The sequence below is a fragment of the Haplochromis burtoni genome, unplaced genomic scaffold (assembly GCF_018398535.1).
Source record: "Haplochromis burtoni strain Fernald_Lab_line unplaced genomic scaffold, NCSU_Asbu1 Contig_28, whole genome shotgun sequence".
NCBI classification, from domain to species: domain Eukaryota; kingdom Metazoa; phylum Chordata; class Actinopteri; order Cichliformes; family Cichlidae; genus Haplochromis; species Haplochromis burtoni.
The window spans coordinates 557,439-574,490 of NW_024582389.1; the positions used below are offsets into that span (position 1 = coordinate 557,439).

A 17,052-nucleotide genomic window follows, 5' to 3' on the forward strand; every position below is an offset into this window, starting at 1 on the left:
TTTTTTTTCTTGCTTTCAGTTTTACTCCACAATTTGATCTACACACCACAACATATTTGGACATGATCTCTTTGTTTGCAATCAGCTACATAATATTGCTGTTGCTATGTCAATGAATTTTAGTGACTCTTTCGAGCCAACACACTGGTTTTTGTTTTTTTTTAGCTGTATCGACCTTTTCATTTAAATTCCTCCAAACCGTCCATAATTCATGGTACATGCGTAGTTACTATATCCAGTTTGCTCACGCTTAAGGGCAGTGGTCCTGCATTTCATTGCCACCACATGTAGCTTATAATGTAAGCATAAGTGTTACATTGGAATGAGACAGACCACCAAAGTCCTCCCAAATTGTAATTATTCATTTTCTTGGCTTCCCTTTTATAGAGTATAGCAGCAATATGAAACTGGGGTTTTCTCAATGCAGTACTAAATGCTTGAACTCGGCAACCTCTCTATAAGCCACATTGCTGTGGGACGATTTTTTTCTGCCTGTTTTCTTGCTTGCCTTTCTTTCTTTCCTTTTTTATTGTCTTTGTGTTAATAATTTCTCTGTGTATGAATGCAACTCAGAATTCAATATGGTGATGATCAAGTGATGCTGATAAGCAACTACCAAATGCTGTATCATGGTCACCGCTGTCATCAAACACCAGAAGGTTGCTTTCTTAAGGAGCAGAGCAGCTTCCCTATTAATGGTCTCCCTCATAATCCAGTCATAAACAAAAGGATTATTGTGACTGACACGTCTCTGTATACAAGAATAATAGTATCCAACTGTTTAATATGGGATTTTCTCATTGCCTGTTAATGCCATTCAAGACTTAGTTTAAGTACATGCAACATTTAGTCCTCTTTGGCCAGAAAAATCCTCAGATAGGGGCTTTTAACCTGTCTTAAAACATGACACTGGAGTCTGGAGGCTTAAATATAATCTCCTAAACAGAAACAGATCAGTAGCAGGGGTTTAGCAGTGTTGTCTTATATGAGTATTTGTGTCTCTGCCAAGTGGTGGTTTTGCGCCTGGGTGGTTGGCAGCGTGGCCCGCAAGTGTTAGTCAGTGCCCTTGACTGAGCAGCGGCCCTGGTTAGACTGGCACCTGCGGCCGGGAGGCCCTGTCTGATCTCAGCCACAACATCACCGCCACCACCACCAGGCTAATCCAGCTTCGCTGTAGCCGGAGCCACCACAGACCCCCTTTCCTCTCCGTCTGTCCCTCTCTGTCTGGACCATTTTTTTTCTGTTCTGCATGTCTAATCTGCTGCATGCCGGCCTCTCTTGTCTTTTACTTTCTCAGTCCATTCACTTTCTTGACGCCAAGGCCAATTACAGGCCTTTCACGGAAGGGTACATTGTGTATCTCATGGTTTGCGGTGCACTGGGCTCTTTGTACAAACCGAATAGAACCACAGCAATGCACAACTGCCTATTTTAGAGTAAATAAAGTGTCACATCGAATCTGCTTCAGTTGTACTTTAATGCCTTTAGCTATAGGTGTATTATTTAAGCCATTCATTATCCTCCTTAAAGCATTTCCTATGTCATTTCACAATTTTTCAATATTTTGTGAGTTAGCTCAATTCATTGTAGGTGTTTTCTCTTTTGTATTTACAATATAATGAGAAAAGATACTAATGTGGAAGAACGCATGTCATTTACTAAATGTAGACCCCTGTTACACCTTTAATTTTACATAATGACAGGAGATAAAACGCTCATCCTGCTAACCAAATCTTTCTAGCAAGTCTTGCCCTTTGGCAGCCATCTTGGTAATGCGCCCAAGCAGCTATTTGGGTATTTCGAAGCCTCTGTCTGAATAAGGAGAGAGCGTACCTAATATCAGGACATAACAGCTGTATATTTAAAATGTTCAGCTAAACCCATTACACACACCATGCATGTGCAAAGCTTCATAACATTACAGCTTTTTAACAGCTCAGCCAGCAGTGCAGTAACTATCAGCTTCTTTCTACCAGAGCACTGAACAAGTACCATTCTAATTCAGCCTGTATGATAAACTGTGAAAACATGCAGTACACATACATCTTTTCTTCTATAATGACTAGATGCGCCCTCTACAAAGCTGAAACTGTGGGTGTAGCAAAAGCACGGTTGGCTCACATGCTTTCCAGTTTGACTGTTAGAGAAGTCTCCTATAGATTTTTTTTTTCCATGTCTCCTTCTTTAAAATGTCTCTTTATAAGACCTTCCTTTCAGTTGAGCTGGTTTCAGGTGTTGTTGGTGAACTTCTTTGTTTATTGTGATGGCGTAAAGTACTTGCGTGATACTGCGTTAGTAGTGCGTAGGTGCTACGTAGAGCTTTGCAGACCCACATTTACATGTTGCTATCTACGCCATGCATGGAAAAACCAGTAATGTGGGCTACTCTTATTTATGCAAGTGCTGTTGATCGTCTTTAAGCTTGCTCTAGCTGCAAAGGAGACGGTAGTCATGTTATACAATGAAATTCTTAGCAGTGGAGTGAAACTGTTTAAAACAAAACTATTCACTGCAGCCATTGTCTGCGTTTCTCCTACGTGATTCTTTGATATTTTGCACTTCTTCCTCTACGTGGCAAACTCCACTGTGGTCTCACTCTTTCATGTTCAAGCCAACTTTTTGACCGGTCAACACACAAACCTTTGCATAATCCTCTTTTCTGCAAATGGAAAAAAAATACAGGATACTTGACAAAAAAGCTACGCGCCTCAGAAAACATGAACCTTTTTCAGCTTTTCAGCTGTCCAGAAGAAAAATACAACAAGCGAAATTAAAGACATGTATGAATTTAATCCAGAACAAATTTTGCCAGCGTGTTCCCAGGAGCTGTAGGTTGTGAGTGTGAGTGAGACCAGGACTGGATGTATTTGACAGGCTGACACCACTCCACAGTGACCTGTAGGTGAGCTCTCCAATACTTCCCCAGAGCATTTCACCTATTCATCTGTTCTATTAGTTCCTCTTTAACACCTCTGCCAGGCCTGACATTTTTTCAGAAGGTTATACTAAAAGGTCACAGGTCAGGGTTCAGTCCAAGTACAAATTAGCATAGAAAGGTCTCCTTAAAAAAAGATCTATGTGAGATTGTGGGTCTGTGGTACATTTTAACACAGGTGTATATTTCAATTTTTTTTGCATGTTTCAAATATGTTCCAGGAGGCTATTCTTTTTGAAGGTATCCCAGTCTGTTTTTTGCTTTTTGGAGAATGTGTTTTGAATTAATGGCCGAAGCAAAGTGAAGAAATAACGCTGGGAAATATTTGTAAGCCCAGGTTTGCAGCGCACAAAAGGGCTTGGGGGACAGGAGTCCACCTCTTATGTAAGACGGTCAAGCCTCACTCTCCCATAGGGACTCTCTTCTAATCCTGACCTGACCCTGTCCCCTGACACTGGACCTGGCCTTAGGTTCTTCCCACTCAGGGCCACGACCTCTCGGTCAAACACCATCGTGTGCCTGTCACAGGGTCGAATGCAGGCACAGCTTTTTCCTTATTCTACCATTGTGTCAGATGACGTTAATTCCTCATCAGCTGGACATCGAGGAAACCACTTCAGCAGCAGACCCAGGGTCAGAACACCCCCCTCTTTCCCATTGCTCTTGTCGGTAAATCATTTGAAGGCCAGCGAATACCTGATGTGGTATCAACAGAAACGTGACCAACTGCCAGGCCTGTTTGTTCACCTTTTGTGCTTTTGTCTAAAATGGAGTGTAAATCACTTTTTCCTCAGAGTTTCACTTTGTCTCTTATTCATTGTATCCTTAATTCTCTCTGCTCTCAGCAACAGCACAGTCAATCAGGGCACAGGCTTTATTTAAATGGTCACTAAACGGTCACCCCCAGCTCTATCTGTTCTGGTGAAAAGGGTTATTCAAGAGTCTTATCTAACTTCTGAATTGATTGGAGTTTGTTTTTTTAACTTTGTAAGTAAGCAGATATTTTATTGTGTCAACTCACTAAATATTTTCAGTGATTAATGTGATTTCATCACACAGCTACTTTCTGAGAGTAACATGGAAAAGTTGCTGTGTTGCCACCCAGGTGGTTTGTGTGGTAAAACTTTCTTTCCCTCTTTCAGATAAGGAAAGCCTGATTACAGAAAGTGGAAAGCTCCACACCTTGGATATCCTGTTGAGTCGACTAAAGGCTCAGGGACACAGAGTCCTCATCTACTCTCAGATGACTCGCATGATAGACCTGCTTGAGGTATAAAAGCACACATACACGGCATACATCTATAAATAGAACAGTTTATTCCTCATTTTCATTACCTTTGCGCCTTTACAGCTCTGCTCGCTCTATTCATATCTATTCTATTTATAAGTTACCCTCACAGTATTGCTAAGTGTAGAAAAAGTAACGTCCTGAATTCCATTCAGTAATATGTAACCTGAAGGTGAGTAAAATCTTTTAGATATCCGCATAAATCAATTCCAAGTTTCCAAGTAAGTTGTTTAAGCTCCTCACCCGAGCAGTGTAACCGTTGGGGTGTGGCGCTACAGCACCTCTAAACCACCCGCCTGTCCCTCGTTGGTGCACTCATTAGACTGCTAATTAACAGGTCAGGACTAATTAGAGGGGTCTCATCTGCAGGGGAGGCAGCCAGATGGGAGGGATAACTGGGTGAAATAAGGAAAGCGGGGAAGTGGAGGGGAAGTGGGTGATGGGAGTGGCAGGGTCTTTGGGGTTAGAGGAGAAGGAAATAACATGAAAACCGAGACAAAGGTAGATGGATGAGGAAAAGGTGGGAACAAATAAACGATCACAAAATCCGTTTTTCCCGGTTTGAGCTTGATAAATGAACCCGTATTACTTTTACCCACATGCATGTTTTTCTTTTCAACTTCTTAGTTAGTTATAATCTTATTGGAAGGTCAGAGGCTGTCAGTTTGGAATCCAAGATGAAGATCGAAGTGCATTACTGCTCTCCCTACAGGAATATAATGCTGAAACACAGCCCTGACAGTGATTATGTGTCGACAGCCTCGGTGCACTACTCTGTTGTTGCCTCCATATTTGTTGCAAACATCACTATGGAGCCAAAAGCCTCTCGCATGATGTCATTCTGTCCCTATTCACACAGTGCAGAGCCGGTTCCACAGCCAAATGCTTTGATGGTAGATGGACCTGGCCCAGGTGGCTAAGGACCGTCTTCCTGTGTGTCTGGAAAACAGCAAGAATGCCTCGTGTTAAAGGCCACTGGAAAACGGCAGTGATGAGAAAGCTCAAGATGGCTTTGATAATGCTGGCTAGTCATTCTGCTTTAGTGTTCTTCTCACTGATTGCCCCACCTATAGTCGTTCCCTCTAGCTATGATTTAATGAGACAACATTACAGCGCCCTGTGTATCACAGAAGTCATTGTGTGTAAGTGACCTCATAATGCAATGGGAGGTGGGCGTTGGTTGAGGGGGAGGTTGTATATGACAGCATCTCCTCTGCTAATGGGCTCAAGGCAATCACGGATGAAATCATACATTCACCCAATTTGGCTTCAGTGGTTTTTTTTCCTTTTCCATGTTTGTCATTGGTCATAGCTAAAAAAATAAATAAATCTGCAGATGGAGTTCATTATCTGAAAGTGAGTCTCTGACTAAGAGAGAGAGTGCGGGAGAAGCTGATGCTGATCTGTGTCATTATCATCATTGTTATCATCACCAGTCGGCTGCCGGTTCTTCTGGTGACATCACGCGGTCAGTTGATGGATCATTAAGATTCGGGTGGCCCAAAGAAAAATAACACTGTTTGCTTTCTTTGGCAGCAGCTGATAGTGTAGCGGGACCACGGAGTCACTGCCTTCCTATTTAAGCTGAGTTTTTTTAGACATCATTTTACTGCAAAGTCTGCAAAGCTTAAAATGCAGGAATGAGGGGAAATGCCCACAGTCTCTTGGAACTGCTGCCAAACCAGAATAGAATTTTGTCTGTAAATGAAGTAATGCAATTTGCCTTTCAGGTGTCCCTTGTTCATTATTCAATTCAATTCAGGTTAGTTTTATTTATATAGTGCCAAATCACAACAGCAATCACATCAAGGCACTTGATATTGTAAAGCAGACACCCTATAATAATACAGAGAACCTTTCAACAATCAAACGACCCCCTAAGAGCAAGCACTTGGCGACAGTGGGAAGGAAAAACGTCCTTTTAATAGAAACCAGGCTCAGGGTGGGGCGGCCAGCTGCCATCACTAGTTTGGTGTGAGGGGAAATTGTCTTGGAGTGTTGGAGTGACACACAGTGACCTATTATTCAATGAAAAGCACGGCTTCTGCATAGATTATTTTGTGGAACATATTATGACAGTTTGTTTGTACGTTTCTGCACACTATGATTGCAAATATAGAAACTCTACAGCCTGTGACACAGAAGGAAAAGCCAGAGAGTGGAGTTGTAGTTACCGTGTTTGTTAACACTGTGGTTTTGATGAATGAATAGTTTTGCAGGTTTCATCACCTTGTCCTTGTCTGAACTGGTTTTCTGTTTATACATGCGACTTTTTAGCAGTAGCTAATCAAAGTCCATGTTCTTGCTTGCTGACACTTACTGCAGTCATTTGGCTCCTGTAATATTGTGGAACTATTTTTGAAGCCAAAATGATCTGAACTGTTGTAGTGAACCAGAGATTGCATTTTTCCTGCATTTCATTCTCCTCAATGCAATTTGGTCGCTCACTTCTTACTCTGAGAGTTGAGTATGCTGTACTAGAGGGGGATAGAAAGGTCCAATGAGCTTTCTGCTAAGGTGTGATTTATACTGCTGTGTTGATACCTGTCAAAGATATGATGTAGTTTTCATATAGCCTGCAGAAGCCTGCCACACACACCCTCCCCAGACATTTAATGACACGCGCACACACTGATTTGTCCGCTCAGTGGCAATATGCTTTGCGTCTGTGAAACAAAATGTGGTCATTTATATATTTATTCTAATTTTCTTTGCTATTTCAATCTGTGTATAGACTCTCTCTTCAGTGTTACATTAATTTAATGCTAAATAACTGTGGCTAAACATTTATTAAGTGGAAAAAAAGCCAACACGATCTGCTTTTGCAGTCACCATGAGAAACCGAACACGGAGAAACTCGACAGACTGGCATAGGAGCCAATGCCAGATAGCATTTTTGTAATTGCAGAATGATTCATCCACACATGCAAAAAGAAATGTGCATAGACATAGGATGTTTTACAAAGTGTTTTTTCACACATCTGTATTAATGCCTAAAATTGGAAACACTGTTTAATAGTTAAGGTCAGTGAAGTTCTGCTGCTCCTGTGGTCTTGGGCAGGTGTTGTATGTACCATGTCACTGACAGCAGACATAACAGTCTTAAGCCCAGCTCAGTTCTGAAGTGGACTCTGTTTTATTATCGTGCCACAGCATGTTCTTTTCAGTTATTACAGCTGTTGGGTTAGGAACAGTCTGTGACCACGCACACTAATCTAACAGCATTTGCTTGACTGTGGGGACTCATTTTTAACGGGAAGTTGGGAACAGCCTGTGTTCCCAGAGCCACTTTGAAAGAAACAGCAAAATTGCAATTGGAGTGGATACAAAAGTATCGGGCATTCTTAAAACAAATTTGCGTGTTCCCATGCGTCGTGAACTTCAGGGAACATAGGGGTTTGGGGGGTTTTGTTTTGTTTTGTTTTTGTTTTTGTTTTTTTTGGCGATATGTGGTTCATAATGGGCCGATGATAGTTGCATGAAAAAAGTAAACATTTTGTCCAGTCAGGCCAACCCGACTTAGTGCTTGATTTATAACATTTGTAAAGGAATACATTAGAAAATGAGTGAAAAACTGCAGAAATATCACACTTTCACCTACGGTTAGCACAAACTGGATCAGAATATTGTAGAAAATTGCCAGCTGTTGGGATTTATATTTCAGTGTGGCATCTTGGAAGAAATCCAAAGCATGCTGCAACTAACCAGGACTCCAAGTGTAAACCACAAAAAGGCTGCAGAGGAATTTGATCTCTCAGGTGTAACTTTTCTAAAACTTTGATTCTGCTGATTTAGATGGAGATTAGAAAGACAGCAGCGTTGTGCTGGCAAGATACCAAAGCCCAATTCAACAAGGTTAGCAGCATTTTGGCGAGCGCTGCCCTAATGGTCCCTAATGTAGTGTTCGGTTAGAGCAGATGGGGCTGTTGGGAACAGAGCCAGACACTCAGAGCGATGAGGGGGCAGGCCCTGCCGGGACTGAGGGCCCCGGGTGTCGTGAAAGGGGATTTGGAGGGGGTCATAGAAAACATAGCTTCAAATCATCGTTATCATTGATAATGGCTGTGTGAGGGGAGTTGTTATGTGTGGCCATTTATTGTGACTGGTTCAGGGGGGACTGACATGTTTCATCGAGGAGGTCGCGAGTTCAGGGCAGCGCTCAAAGGAAGCTCAGCGAGTCACCTCATCACTGCTGTTGCTCTGACTTCAGAGCTCCTCCCATCAAACCCACACACACAGGCGCACACAGCGCAGCTTAGCAGACTTTGGGGGGGATAGAATATCAAGCTCTTGATTTCTCAATGCCTCCCTGGGCTCGGATTGAGGTTTCAACTCCAGCGAATGCACATAAGAAATGTGGGATTTTGGGATTTTGGACACAAAATTGCTGTCAGAAAGAAATTCTTACAGCACAGATGAATATTTCTTGACCCTTGAAATTTAACAAGTAGGGCTGAAGGCTTTATCCACTCCTCAGAGAAAGAATAGAATTTCATATTTGAGAGCTTATTAAATTCAGTGTGTAGTTGCTGCTTGCGATCCCCAGAGCAGAGGCTGAAGAACAGTTTGAGATTTGAAGTTTGGATTTGAAGTTTGGATAACTTTGGTTCGCTGGTTTCGAAATCAGTGGTGAGAGCGATCTATGAATGCCAAATATTGGCTAATCCTAGAGTTAAGTTGTTTTTTTTTTATTAACTTGATGCAGATCTAGTTATTCTAGTTATAGGTTTTATGAAAATAAAGCAAAAGATGTTGTGAAAATTAGAATCAGTTATTCTATATCTACATATTCCTCCATACTGGAAGTAAGCCAACCTTCTGCTCTGTGAAAGACCAGAATAAATGAGGAGTCATTATTTATTTATTAGTAATTATTTTCTTTACTGTCTTTGTCCCATCTTTCCAGGAGTACATGGTTTATCGCAAGCACACCTACATGCGCCTCGATGGATCCTCCAAGATTTCTGAGCGCAGGGATATGGTGGCTGACTTCCAGAGTCGGTGGGTAAAGATAAAATACGACCTAGAGTGCAAGTGGTTGTGCATGCATGAAATAAGACGTCACCCATACATCGAAATATATATGGGTGTGTTTAGTCCACATTCTCTGGTTTGCATTAGTACATAGCTCTCAGGCGCCAGCATTACTCTTTTTGGAGGACAAAAGAGTTTGAAGTTTATTGGAGTTTATTGAAGTTGCTTTATGTTGCAGGACTTTCACTACTGGTGCACATTTCACATCCTATACAGGACTTAAGCTCGACATTTTTATTCTTAACTTACATTGCAACTTCATTTAATGGCATGATATGTGGATATTTGTGCTGTAGATGCAGTTGGGAATGATATCTTCTGATTTTGTCCCCCTCCTCTATTCCCTCCACCCCCACTCCTCTCTCACTGCCCTCCACAGAACGGATATCTTTGTCTTTCTGCTGAGCACACGGGCCGGAGGGCTTGGCATTAACCTGACTGCTGCTGACACTGTGAGCCCCTTATTGATACCATATCATAGTTTAAATAGCACTAACATTTACTAAAGGTCTATATCCAGGGCAGCACACATTCTCTGTCGTGAAACACAGTTTCAGCATAAATAAATACGTTTGGATAATGACTAAGGAGCATGACTGTGTATGTAATCAGTAGGGGTAAACACGCCTCTGAAAATGATAATGTCAGTGTTTATTAACATGTCTCGCTATAAACTCCCTGTAGCCTTGTTCGAGTGAAATTAGCTTTCATGACAATGAGCGTGAAGCGATTGTTAACACAGGACATCTGTCACGTTAAAAGGCAGTTCACTTGGGAAAACACGTCATTGTTATTAGTCTCCGAAATTGCAGAGAAGGGAGTGTCTGTTTCACGCTCAGGCTTTCTTCACAAAAAAAAAATTAGACAATGTGGTAAACATGGATATCCTAATTTTAGAGAAAAATATTATGACATATATATTTTTTCCTGTGCAGGTTATCTTCTATGACAGTGACTGGAACCCCACAGTGGACCAACAGGCCATGGACAGGGCTCACAGGCTGGGTCAGACCAAACAGGTCACCGTCTATCGCCTCATCTGTCAGGGCACCATCGAGGAGAGGATACTGCAGCGGGCCAAGGAAAAGAGCGAGGTGTGTCAAAAATATCCTCTATTCTTTTTAAACCAACAACAACAAAATAACACAAGTGCATAATGGTCATATTAATAACAGAGGTGATTAATGCTTTAATGGTCTTCTGTAATAAGATCCAAAGGGTAGTGATCTCTGGAGGCAACTTCAAGCCAGACACGCTCAAACCCAAAGAGGTGGTCAGCCTGCTTTTGGACGATGACGAGCTGGAGAAGAAATGTGAGTGTTTTGATTGGGCAGATGTTAGAGTTTCACTGTGAGGGGAAGGAAAATATGAAAACAAACATTGTGTCTCTTTCTGTAGTGCGCCAAAGGCAAGAGGAGAAGAGGCAGCAAGAGGAGAGCAGCAAGGTGAAGGAGCGCAAGAGGAAGAGGGAGAAGTATGCTGAGAAGGTATGGAACTGATTAACTGAGTTGGTGGCTGCCTGGATGTGGAGTGGAATATGTAGAATACTTCAAGTAGAAACACATGTGAAATGTTAGAGAGAAAGTTGGAATGGAAGAAATTGTAAGGTAGGAAGATAAGGAGACAAGAGTCCTGGAAGAAACTTTTACAGAAAGTTTTGTGTTCAGCTCAAGAGTGAAAACTGTAGTCTGTCTGTTAGACGATAGACTCTCTTCTGTCTAACATAATATAACATTGACCTGATAGTCAAGCTGCAGGAAGGGTCGAGGGGACATTGAAATCATTATGACTTATTCCTTTGAGATATTATACAGTACATAGCTGGTGAATCTGACAGAAATCAGGTCACTAGTTTGAGATAGTCAGTGACTAAAGTAGGGTCAGATGGAAGGTCAGAGGTTCATCTAAAATCATTAAATATCTTCCTCTGGGGATCATATCCATACTGGATTTCATGGCAATCTGGTCAGTGGCTGCTGAGTTTTGTCTTGCTCTGAACTCAAGAGCTGAACAGAAAATGTATATGCCATGCAACTGACTGTCAGCGCATTCAGTTCAACTCAATTCAGGTTTATTTATATAGCACCAAATCACAACAACAGTCATCTCACGGTACTTTACAATGTACGATAAAGACCTTTCCGTTAATAAGAGAAAACCTAACCCCTGTATGTAAGTGGCGACAGTGGGAAGGTAAACCGCCTTTTAACAGGAAGAAACCAGGAAGGAAAACCAAGCTGAGGAAAGGGCAGCCATCTGCTGTGACAGGTCCGGGATAAGGGAAGGGATAGGACAAGACAAAAGACCCACTGTGGAAGAGAGTCAGAGATTAATAATTAATAATAAGAAATAATAATAAGAGTACAATAGCCTATGTTTTATCTGAATTTAGAGATCATCAGTTTAAGTAGTTATTTTGTATCATCTGGCTTCATTGATAGATATAGCTGGGTGTCATCTGCATAGCAAAGCCTTCTAACAATAAGTGGCTTAAACCACTGGTTTAATATATACTAGTTAGGTTAATTCTGTTTTAGAGGAAAAAATAATTTCACACCCCTACTTCAGCAGAATTGATTTCATCAATACCCTCTCCTGTTCTCGTTTCTGTTTTTACCTTTCAGAAGAAGAATGAGGAGCTGGAGAACAAGAGGAAAAAGGAAGTGAACCTGGTCATTTCCCACGCCCCCTCAGCAGACAACTCTAACTTGTCGGCAGATGGAGACGACTCGTTCATCAGCGTCGAGATGGACTCGGCCATGCCCAGTCCTTTCAGCGAGGTGAGGGATCCAGAGGAAAAACAGAAGAGATGGATGGTGTGTGCATGTGTGCGATAAAGAGAGAGAAAGGCTTTTGTGAAAGTGTAGGTCATAGATGAGGCGGGAAAGGGATGAGATTTATGTTAAATGTGATGACTTGTGGCTGCTCCATTAGGCTTCTTTGGCCTGCATCCACAAACTCACCATCTTACTTTGCATGCTGTGCTATTAATCCTCCTCCCCTTTTCTTTTCTTATCTTTTGTTTCTTTTGGGTTATTAATTCTTCCCCTATATTCTCTTCTCCGGCTTTCCTCTTCTTTCGATCCACTCTTCTGTCCATCTTACCTTTTCCCAACCATTTGTCACTTTTATACCCTGCACATTGAATCTTTCCTTTCCTTTCCTTTCCTTTCCTTTCCTTTCCTTTCCTTTCCTTTCCTTTCCTTTCCTTTCCTTTCCTTTCCTTTCCTTTCCTTTCCTTTCTTCTCTGTTCCTCGGACTGTTCCTCTTGTTGCCCTTTACTGTACTTACCTGGTTCCTCGTTCCCTTGTGGTGCTGACCCGCAGCCTGTATGTATGTCTGTTTGTACTCCTATGCATGGACAGATCTCCTTAAGTAGCGAGCTCCAGCCCGGCTCATTACCTCCTGATGCCGACGCGGATGAGAGCAGCAGCGACATGCTTGTCATCGTGGACGATCCGCTTTCTTCCGCGCCTCAGTCTCGTGCCACCAACTCACCCGCCTCTGTGTCTGGATCAGTCTCTGACAATATGAATGGTGAGAAAACAATTTCAGTCTAGCCATCGTTCATGGAGCGAGTAGAGCAGTATACTTTGTTTTTCTGCACTTTGCATAGACTTGCTCTGCAGTTGGTGTCCCTGGAAAATTTGCTGTAGATCAAGACCAGATTTGACTTGTTACTGATACTCCCCACCTCTGAATTTAGGACATATCCGTTTGTATAGTGAGTGATATCAGCAGCTAAAGTTCAAAGTTTCCAAATAAATATGTAGCATATATGTAGCATTAAAGACAGTCACTTAACCCCAAAGTATGTAAATGGTGCTAAAAGTTGTGTTCTTCCTATATAAAGGCTTTAGAGGTCTCTCTTGCTCTCTGGTTGTTTAGCCAATGCATTTTTGGCAGTGTTAAACAGCCAGCCCACCCAGCCACGTATCTCATACACTATCAGAAACCTAATGGTTTGTCCTAACTAAAAATAATCTAAGTACATATAATCTCTTCCAAGTGTGGAGTTGCCAAATAAAACCTAATCTGTCCTTTCCATGAGACTATTATCTTGTTCTACTGTTGCTAGAATAGCAAATTAGTGTGACTTACATGAAAGTCATCACTGCACGTAGAAGGCTGGCTTGTTATGTTCTCTCTGCTATCTCGCCTTGTGTTTTAATAGGCTGGGGTCCATTGAGACAAGTGGCTTTTTACCTCATAAGCTGTATGCAGCTCGTTTCTTGCTTGTTTTACATTTATAACAGTTTTATTTTGGCTCGGCCGCACTCAGAAATCAAGATACATGGTGAATGTTTTTTCCTTTTATCTTCACTTTGGAATTTTTGCGGCAAGATAATCTCTCCTAAATCCATACTTCTTCGTTAAAACTTGTTGGGAATTTTTGCTGCCATGCTAAGAGGTGCTTGCCAGCAAGATTATTGATGCGCAGTGATAACCAGAGCCAGCAAGCTGGGAGAAAGTTGGTTCCTTCAGAGATGTAGATGATGTTTAAATGAAAGGTTTGGAAGATGAGATGGAAAGCAAAGAATCAAGAATCAACTGGTGAACTTGAAAATGGGAAAGGAAAGAAGAGTGAAATTTAGACCTGAAGGTCGGGGGAAGCGTGGGGAATTTTATGAAAGGTTTTCATGTGTGCTTTGGTGTTAGTGATAGAGTAGGGCCTTTTTCCCCACATATGGAGGTTGTAATCCAGAGTATTTGGAGTGAAACGTGTAGAGAAATGCAGACCAGTGGTGGGATGTGGGGAGTCAGAGAGGGAGAAGACAAGGTACTGGAGGATTAGGTACATCACCACTCTGGCTCTGATTGTGCAAACAGTATGGAAAATGAGAAGAGTGTTCCTTTTTTTTGCTTGAGCCAGCACTTACAGTAATGATGAGCCGTGATTAATGTGCAATTCCGCTTAAATGTTGCAGAGAAATGACCACAGTAGACTCTGAAAGACTGGATCAAGGCCAAACCAAACTGAGTGTCTCTGACAGTGATGTTGATTCCCGCCTGACTGTAAAATACTGAAGAGTTTTCTTTTACTATTTTTTCCTTTTATTGCCTGTGGTGTTCAGGTGTTTCAGCCTCGGACACAATCAGTCCAGGCAGAGGCAGGTCCGGGCGGAGTCGTGGGCGGCCTAAAGGCTCTGGAGGCAGTGCCAAGACTGGAGGGAAAGGACGCGGGCGTAAGTCAACTGCAGGTAGTGCAGCAGCAATGGCAGGAGCGATGGCAGGCGCGGCAGCTGCTTCGGCAGCAGCTTATGCTGCTTATGGCTACAGTGTTTCGAAAGGTATGTAAATATTGTACGGATCTTTATGCACAGGCACTGGCTGTCCAGAAATCAAAAAGAATATGTGTGCTTTGTTTACCTGTCAATGCATTTCTTGGACAAATGTTCCTAAGGACTGTTGATGTCACAACAAACATGCTTGTCCTGTTTCTCATGTTCATACATCCATATTTTCAAATGAGCACTCTTAACTCAAGAGTAACTCAGTTTTTTAAAAAGTATTGTTTTAAAATCTGTCCTTTTCCCTGCAAGCTAAACGTCTACTACCCATGCACAAGATTACAGCTTGTCATCTCTTTTCAAGCCAAAATGAATGCACTGAATGAATACCTTACTGGTTCCTGTTATGGATACATTAAGCCAAGAGAAAGTAACAAAGGAGAAGATTGTTAGAGTCCATAATCATTCCACATTCCAATCAGTGCCACACAGTTGACACTGTTATGAACTTCTCCCAGAGATGTCTAATCGAGACTTTTTTTTGTTTTGGTTTTTTGAGGCCGATGTATTTTGTTGTGGTATCACTGCAAAAAAACAAACACAAGCCAGTTATGTCCTACTGAACTGGCTGTTTGAACATGATAAATAACCTCATCCTTTCCTATCCCTAATTTCAGCGGGCCTCTCTGCATCCAGCCCTCTGCAGACCTCCCTGGGCCGGTCTGGTACCAGTCCTGCCTTTAGCCTCAGCAGAAGCTCCTCCCCCCAGACCAAAGGAGGCACCTCCACGCCGAGCCCCCACAAACAGCTGGCCCACAGCCACCACCACAGCAGCCACGGAGCAGTCAGGAAAGGAAAGGGTCCTGGCGGTCCTGGGGCTCGATGATACATGTGTACGCATATTCGTATTAATATGCCCTGACAGATAACTGACCTGCTCTTCACTGTGATTCCCAGAGATACCCCCCGCCCCCTCCCCGCCCACCTAAACTAATAAACAAGAGTATTTATAGTAACTGAGGCTCACTACCTGGAGGACCACGCTCTCCCTTCTGGCTCAGCAACTAAATAGAAGCTAGAGTAACCACAACAATTTAAAGGTACAGCCTCAACCAGCCTCTGCATTAGTTCATTTATATTCATTTAGTTTTATTTATTTTTTTTGTTTGTCCAGAGCAGTGGACAAAAACACTGCCTTGAGCATTTTAATTTTAATTTTGACAGAAGTATTTCTAAGTGCTTTTTTGAGAAGACAAGCTGTATTCTACTATTGACGACAGGAAACCCAAAGGCGTGTAGCTCAAAGGGCTTTTCAGATCCTTGGATTTGCCCGGGTAGCGAGAAAAAGGAGTTCCTGTCAAATGCACTGAGCCACGTCTTCCCTTATTTTTTATTTTTAATTGTTATTTTATTTAGATTTTTGTTCTGTGTTACTGATTCTCCTACATGCACATTTGGTTATTTAATTGTTCTGTAGATATGTTCAGCGCAAAGCTGGTGGACAAGTCTGCATTTTACAGAGCTTAATGTGAACCCACCATACCAAACAGCTTTTGTACTAAAGCTCCTATTTTTGTAATGAAAGATGTACTGAAACCAACAGGCAGGCAGTTAAAACTGTATCCATAAAATGTGTTCATGTATAGGTGGAAATGGAAAATTTCTGATTATTTTTTGTGTCCAATGGGGAAAATAATGTAAAAACAAAAAAAGAAAGAAAAGGTCTACTAAAATAAGGGGTACTGATTGATAAAGCAATGCTGCTAATGTTAAACGTATGAATCGATTCACATTTATTTTGGTTGTTTTAAGTTATTTAAGTTAAAAACAGGCGATTCACGAAAATTGCGGAAAAATCTTCACCTGTAAACTGTAAATTGCGAATTCTAGAGCCATTTTTTTTTCTTACTTTTTCCAAAATTGTTTTCTGTGATGACAAATCTGTGGTTCTCTTTGATGTCATTCATGTTTCAGAAAGAAAAAAACAGGGAAAAAAAAAAAGGTGTGCACCAGTGTCCTGAGTTGAGCACTACATCTGTTCTAATGGGTTTGTTTTTGTGTTTATAGCGTGAATAAAATGCAATGTTCTATATCGATTGTACATAATGATGAATGAAAGCGACATTTCCTCTGGCTTTTTCTCTCATTTGCCTGACTATTTTTATAAGTCACATGTACATATGAAGAAATGCATCTGTCATTTTACTAACAGGAGTCAACTGAAAATAAAAGATGGCGAAATCTGAGCAGTTTGATTCTGCTGCTTGTTTGTTTGTTGGTTTTTACATTAGCACTGTCCTGGGTTTGAACCCATTGCTTCACGAGGGTTAACTCACTGTATGGTATCCTGGAAAAATATAAATAGGCTGTAAGGTAAAAAATGATAACTATCAATATTAATTGATATTAATTAATTATCACAGTTATATTAAAGTGGTCACCAAGTGAAACTTTAAAAAAAGTACACATTCTTATGTAAAAAGCCCTTTTTTTTTTCTCCTTTTTTAAATTTTTTTATTTTTGCTTGCTTACTTGTGTCAAACCCACCAGCCAGCCGTGGCTTC

At 41.6% G+C, this 17,052-nt stretch overlaps 1 protein-coding gene across 4 annotated transcripts in view; it reads left to right on the plus strand.

Moving 5' to 3' along the window:
• Nucleotides 1-16,734, plus strand: part of ino80 (INO80 complex ATPase subunit) — a 38,845-nt gene extending 22,111 nt beyond the window's left edge. For all 4 annotated transcript variants that reach the window (XM_005917621.3, XM_005917622.3, XM_042219110.1 and 1 more), the window contains 10 exons: nucleotides 4,078-4,205; nucleotides 9,130-9,224; nucleotides 9,637-9,709; nucleotides 10,193-10,351; nucleotides 10,468-10,570; nucleotides 10,656-10,744; nucleotides 11,882-12,037; nucleotides 12,623-12,794; nucleotides 14,333-14,548; nucleotides 15,166-16,734. In XM_005917621.3, coding sequence (XP_005917683.1) covers nucleotides 4,078-4,205; nucleotides 9,130-9,224; nucleotides 9,637-9,709; nucleotides 10,193-10,351; nucleotides 10,468-10,570; nucleotides 10,656-10,744; nucleotides 11,882-12,037; nucleotides 12,623-12,794; nucleotides 14,333-14,548; nucleotides 15,166-15,374 — 1,400 coding nt within the window. In that variant the 3' untranslated portion in view covers nucleotides 15,375-16,734. The remainder of the gene's footprint in view (nucleotides 1-4,077; nucleotides 4,206-9,129; nucleotides 9,225-9,636; nucleotides 9,710-10,192; nucleotides 10,352-10,467; nucleotides 10,571-10,655; nucleotides 10,745-11,881; nucleotides 12,038-12,622; nucleotides 12,795-14,332; nucleotides 14,549-15,165) is intronic.
• The last annotated feature ends 318 nt before the right edge of the window (nucleotides 16,735-17,052 follow it).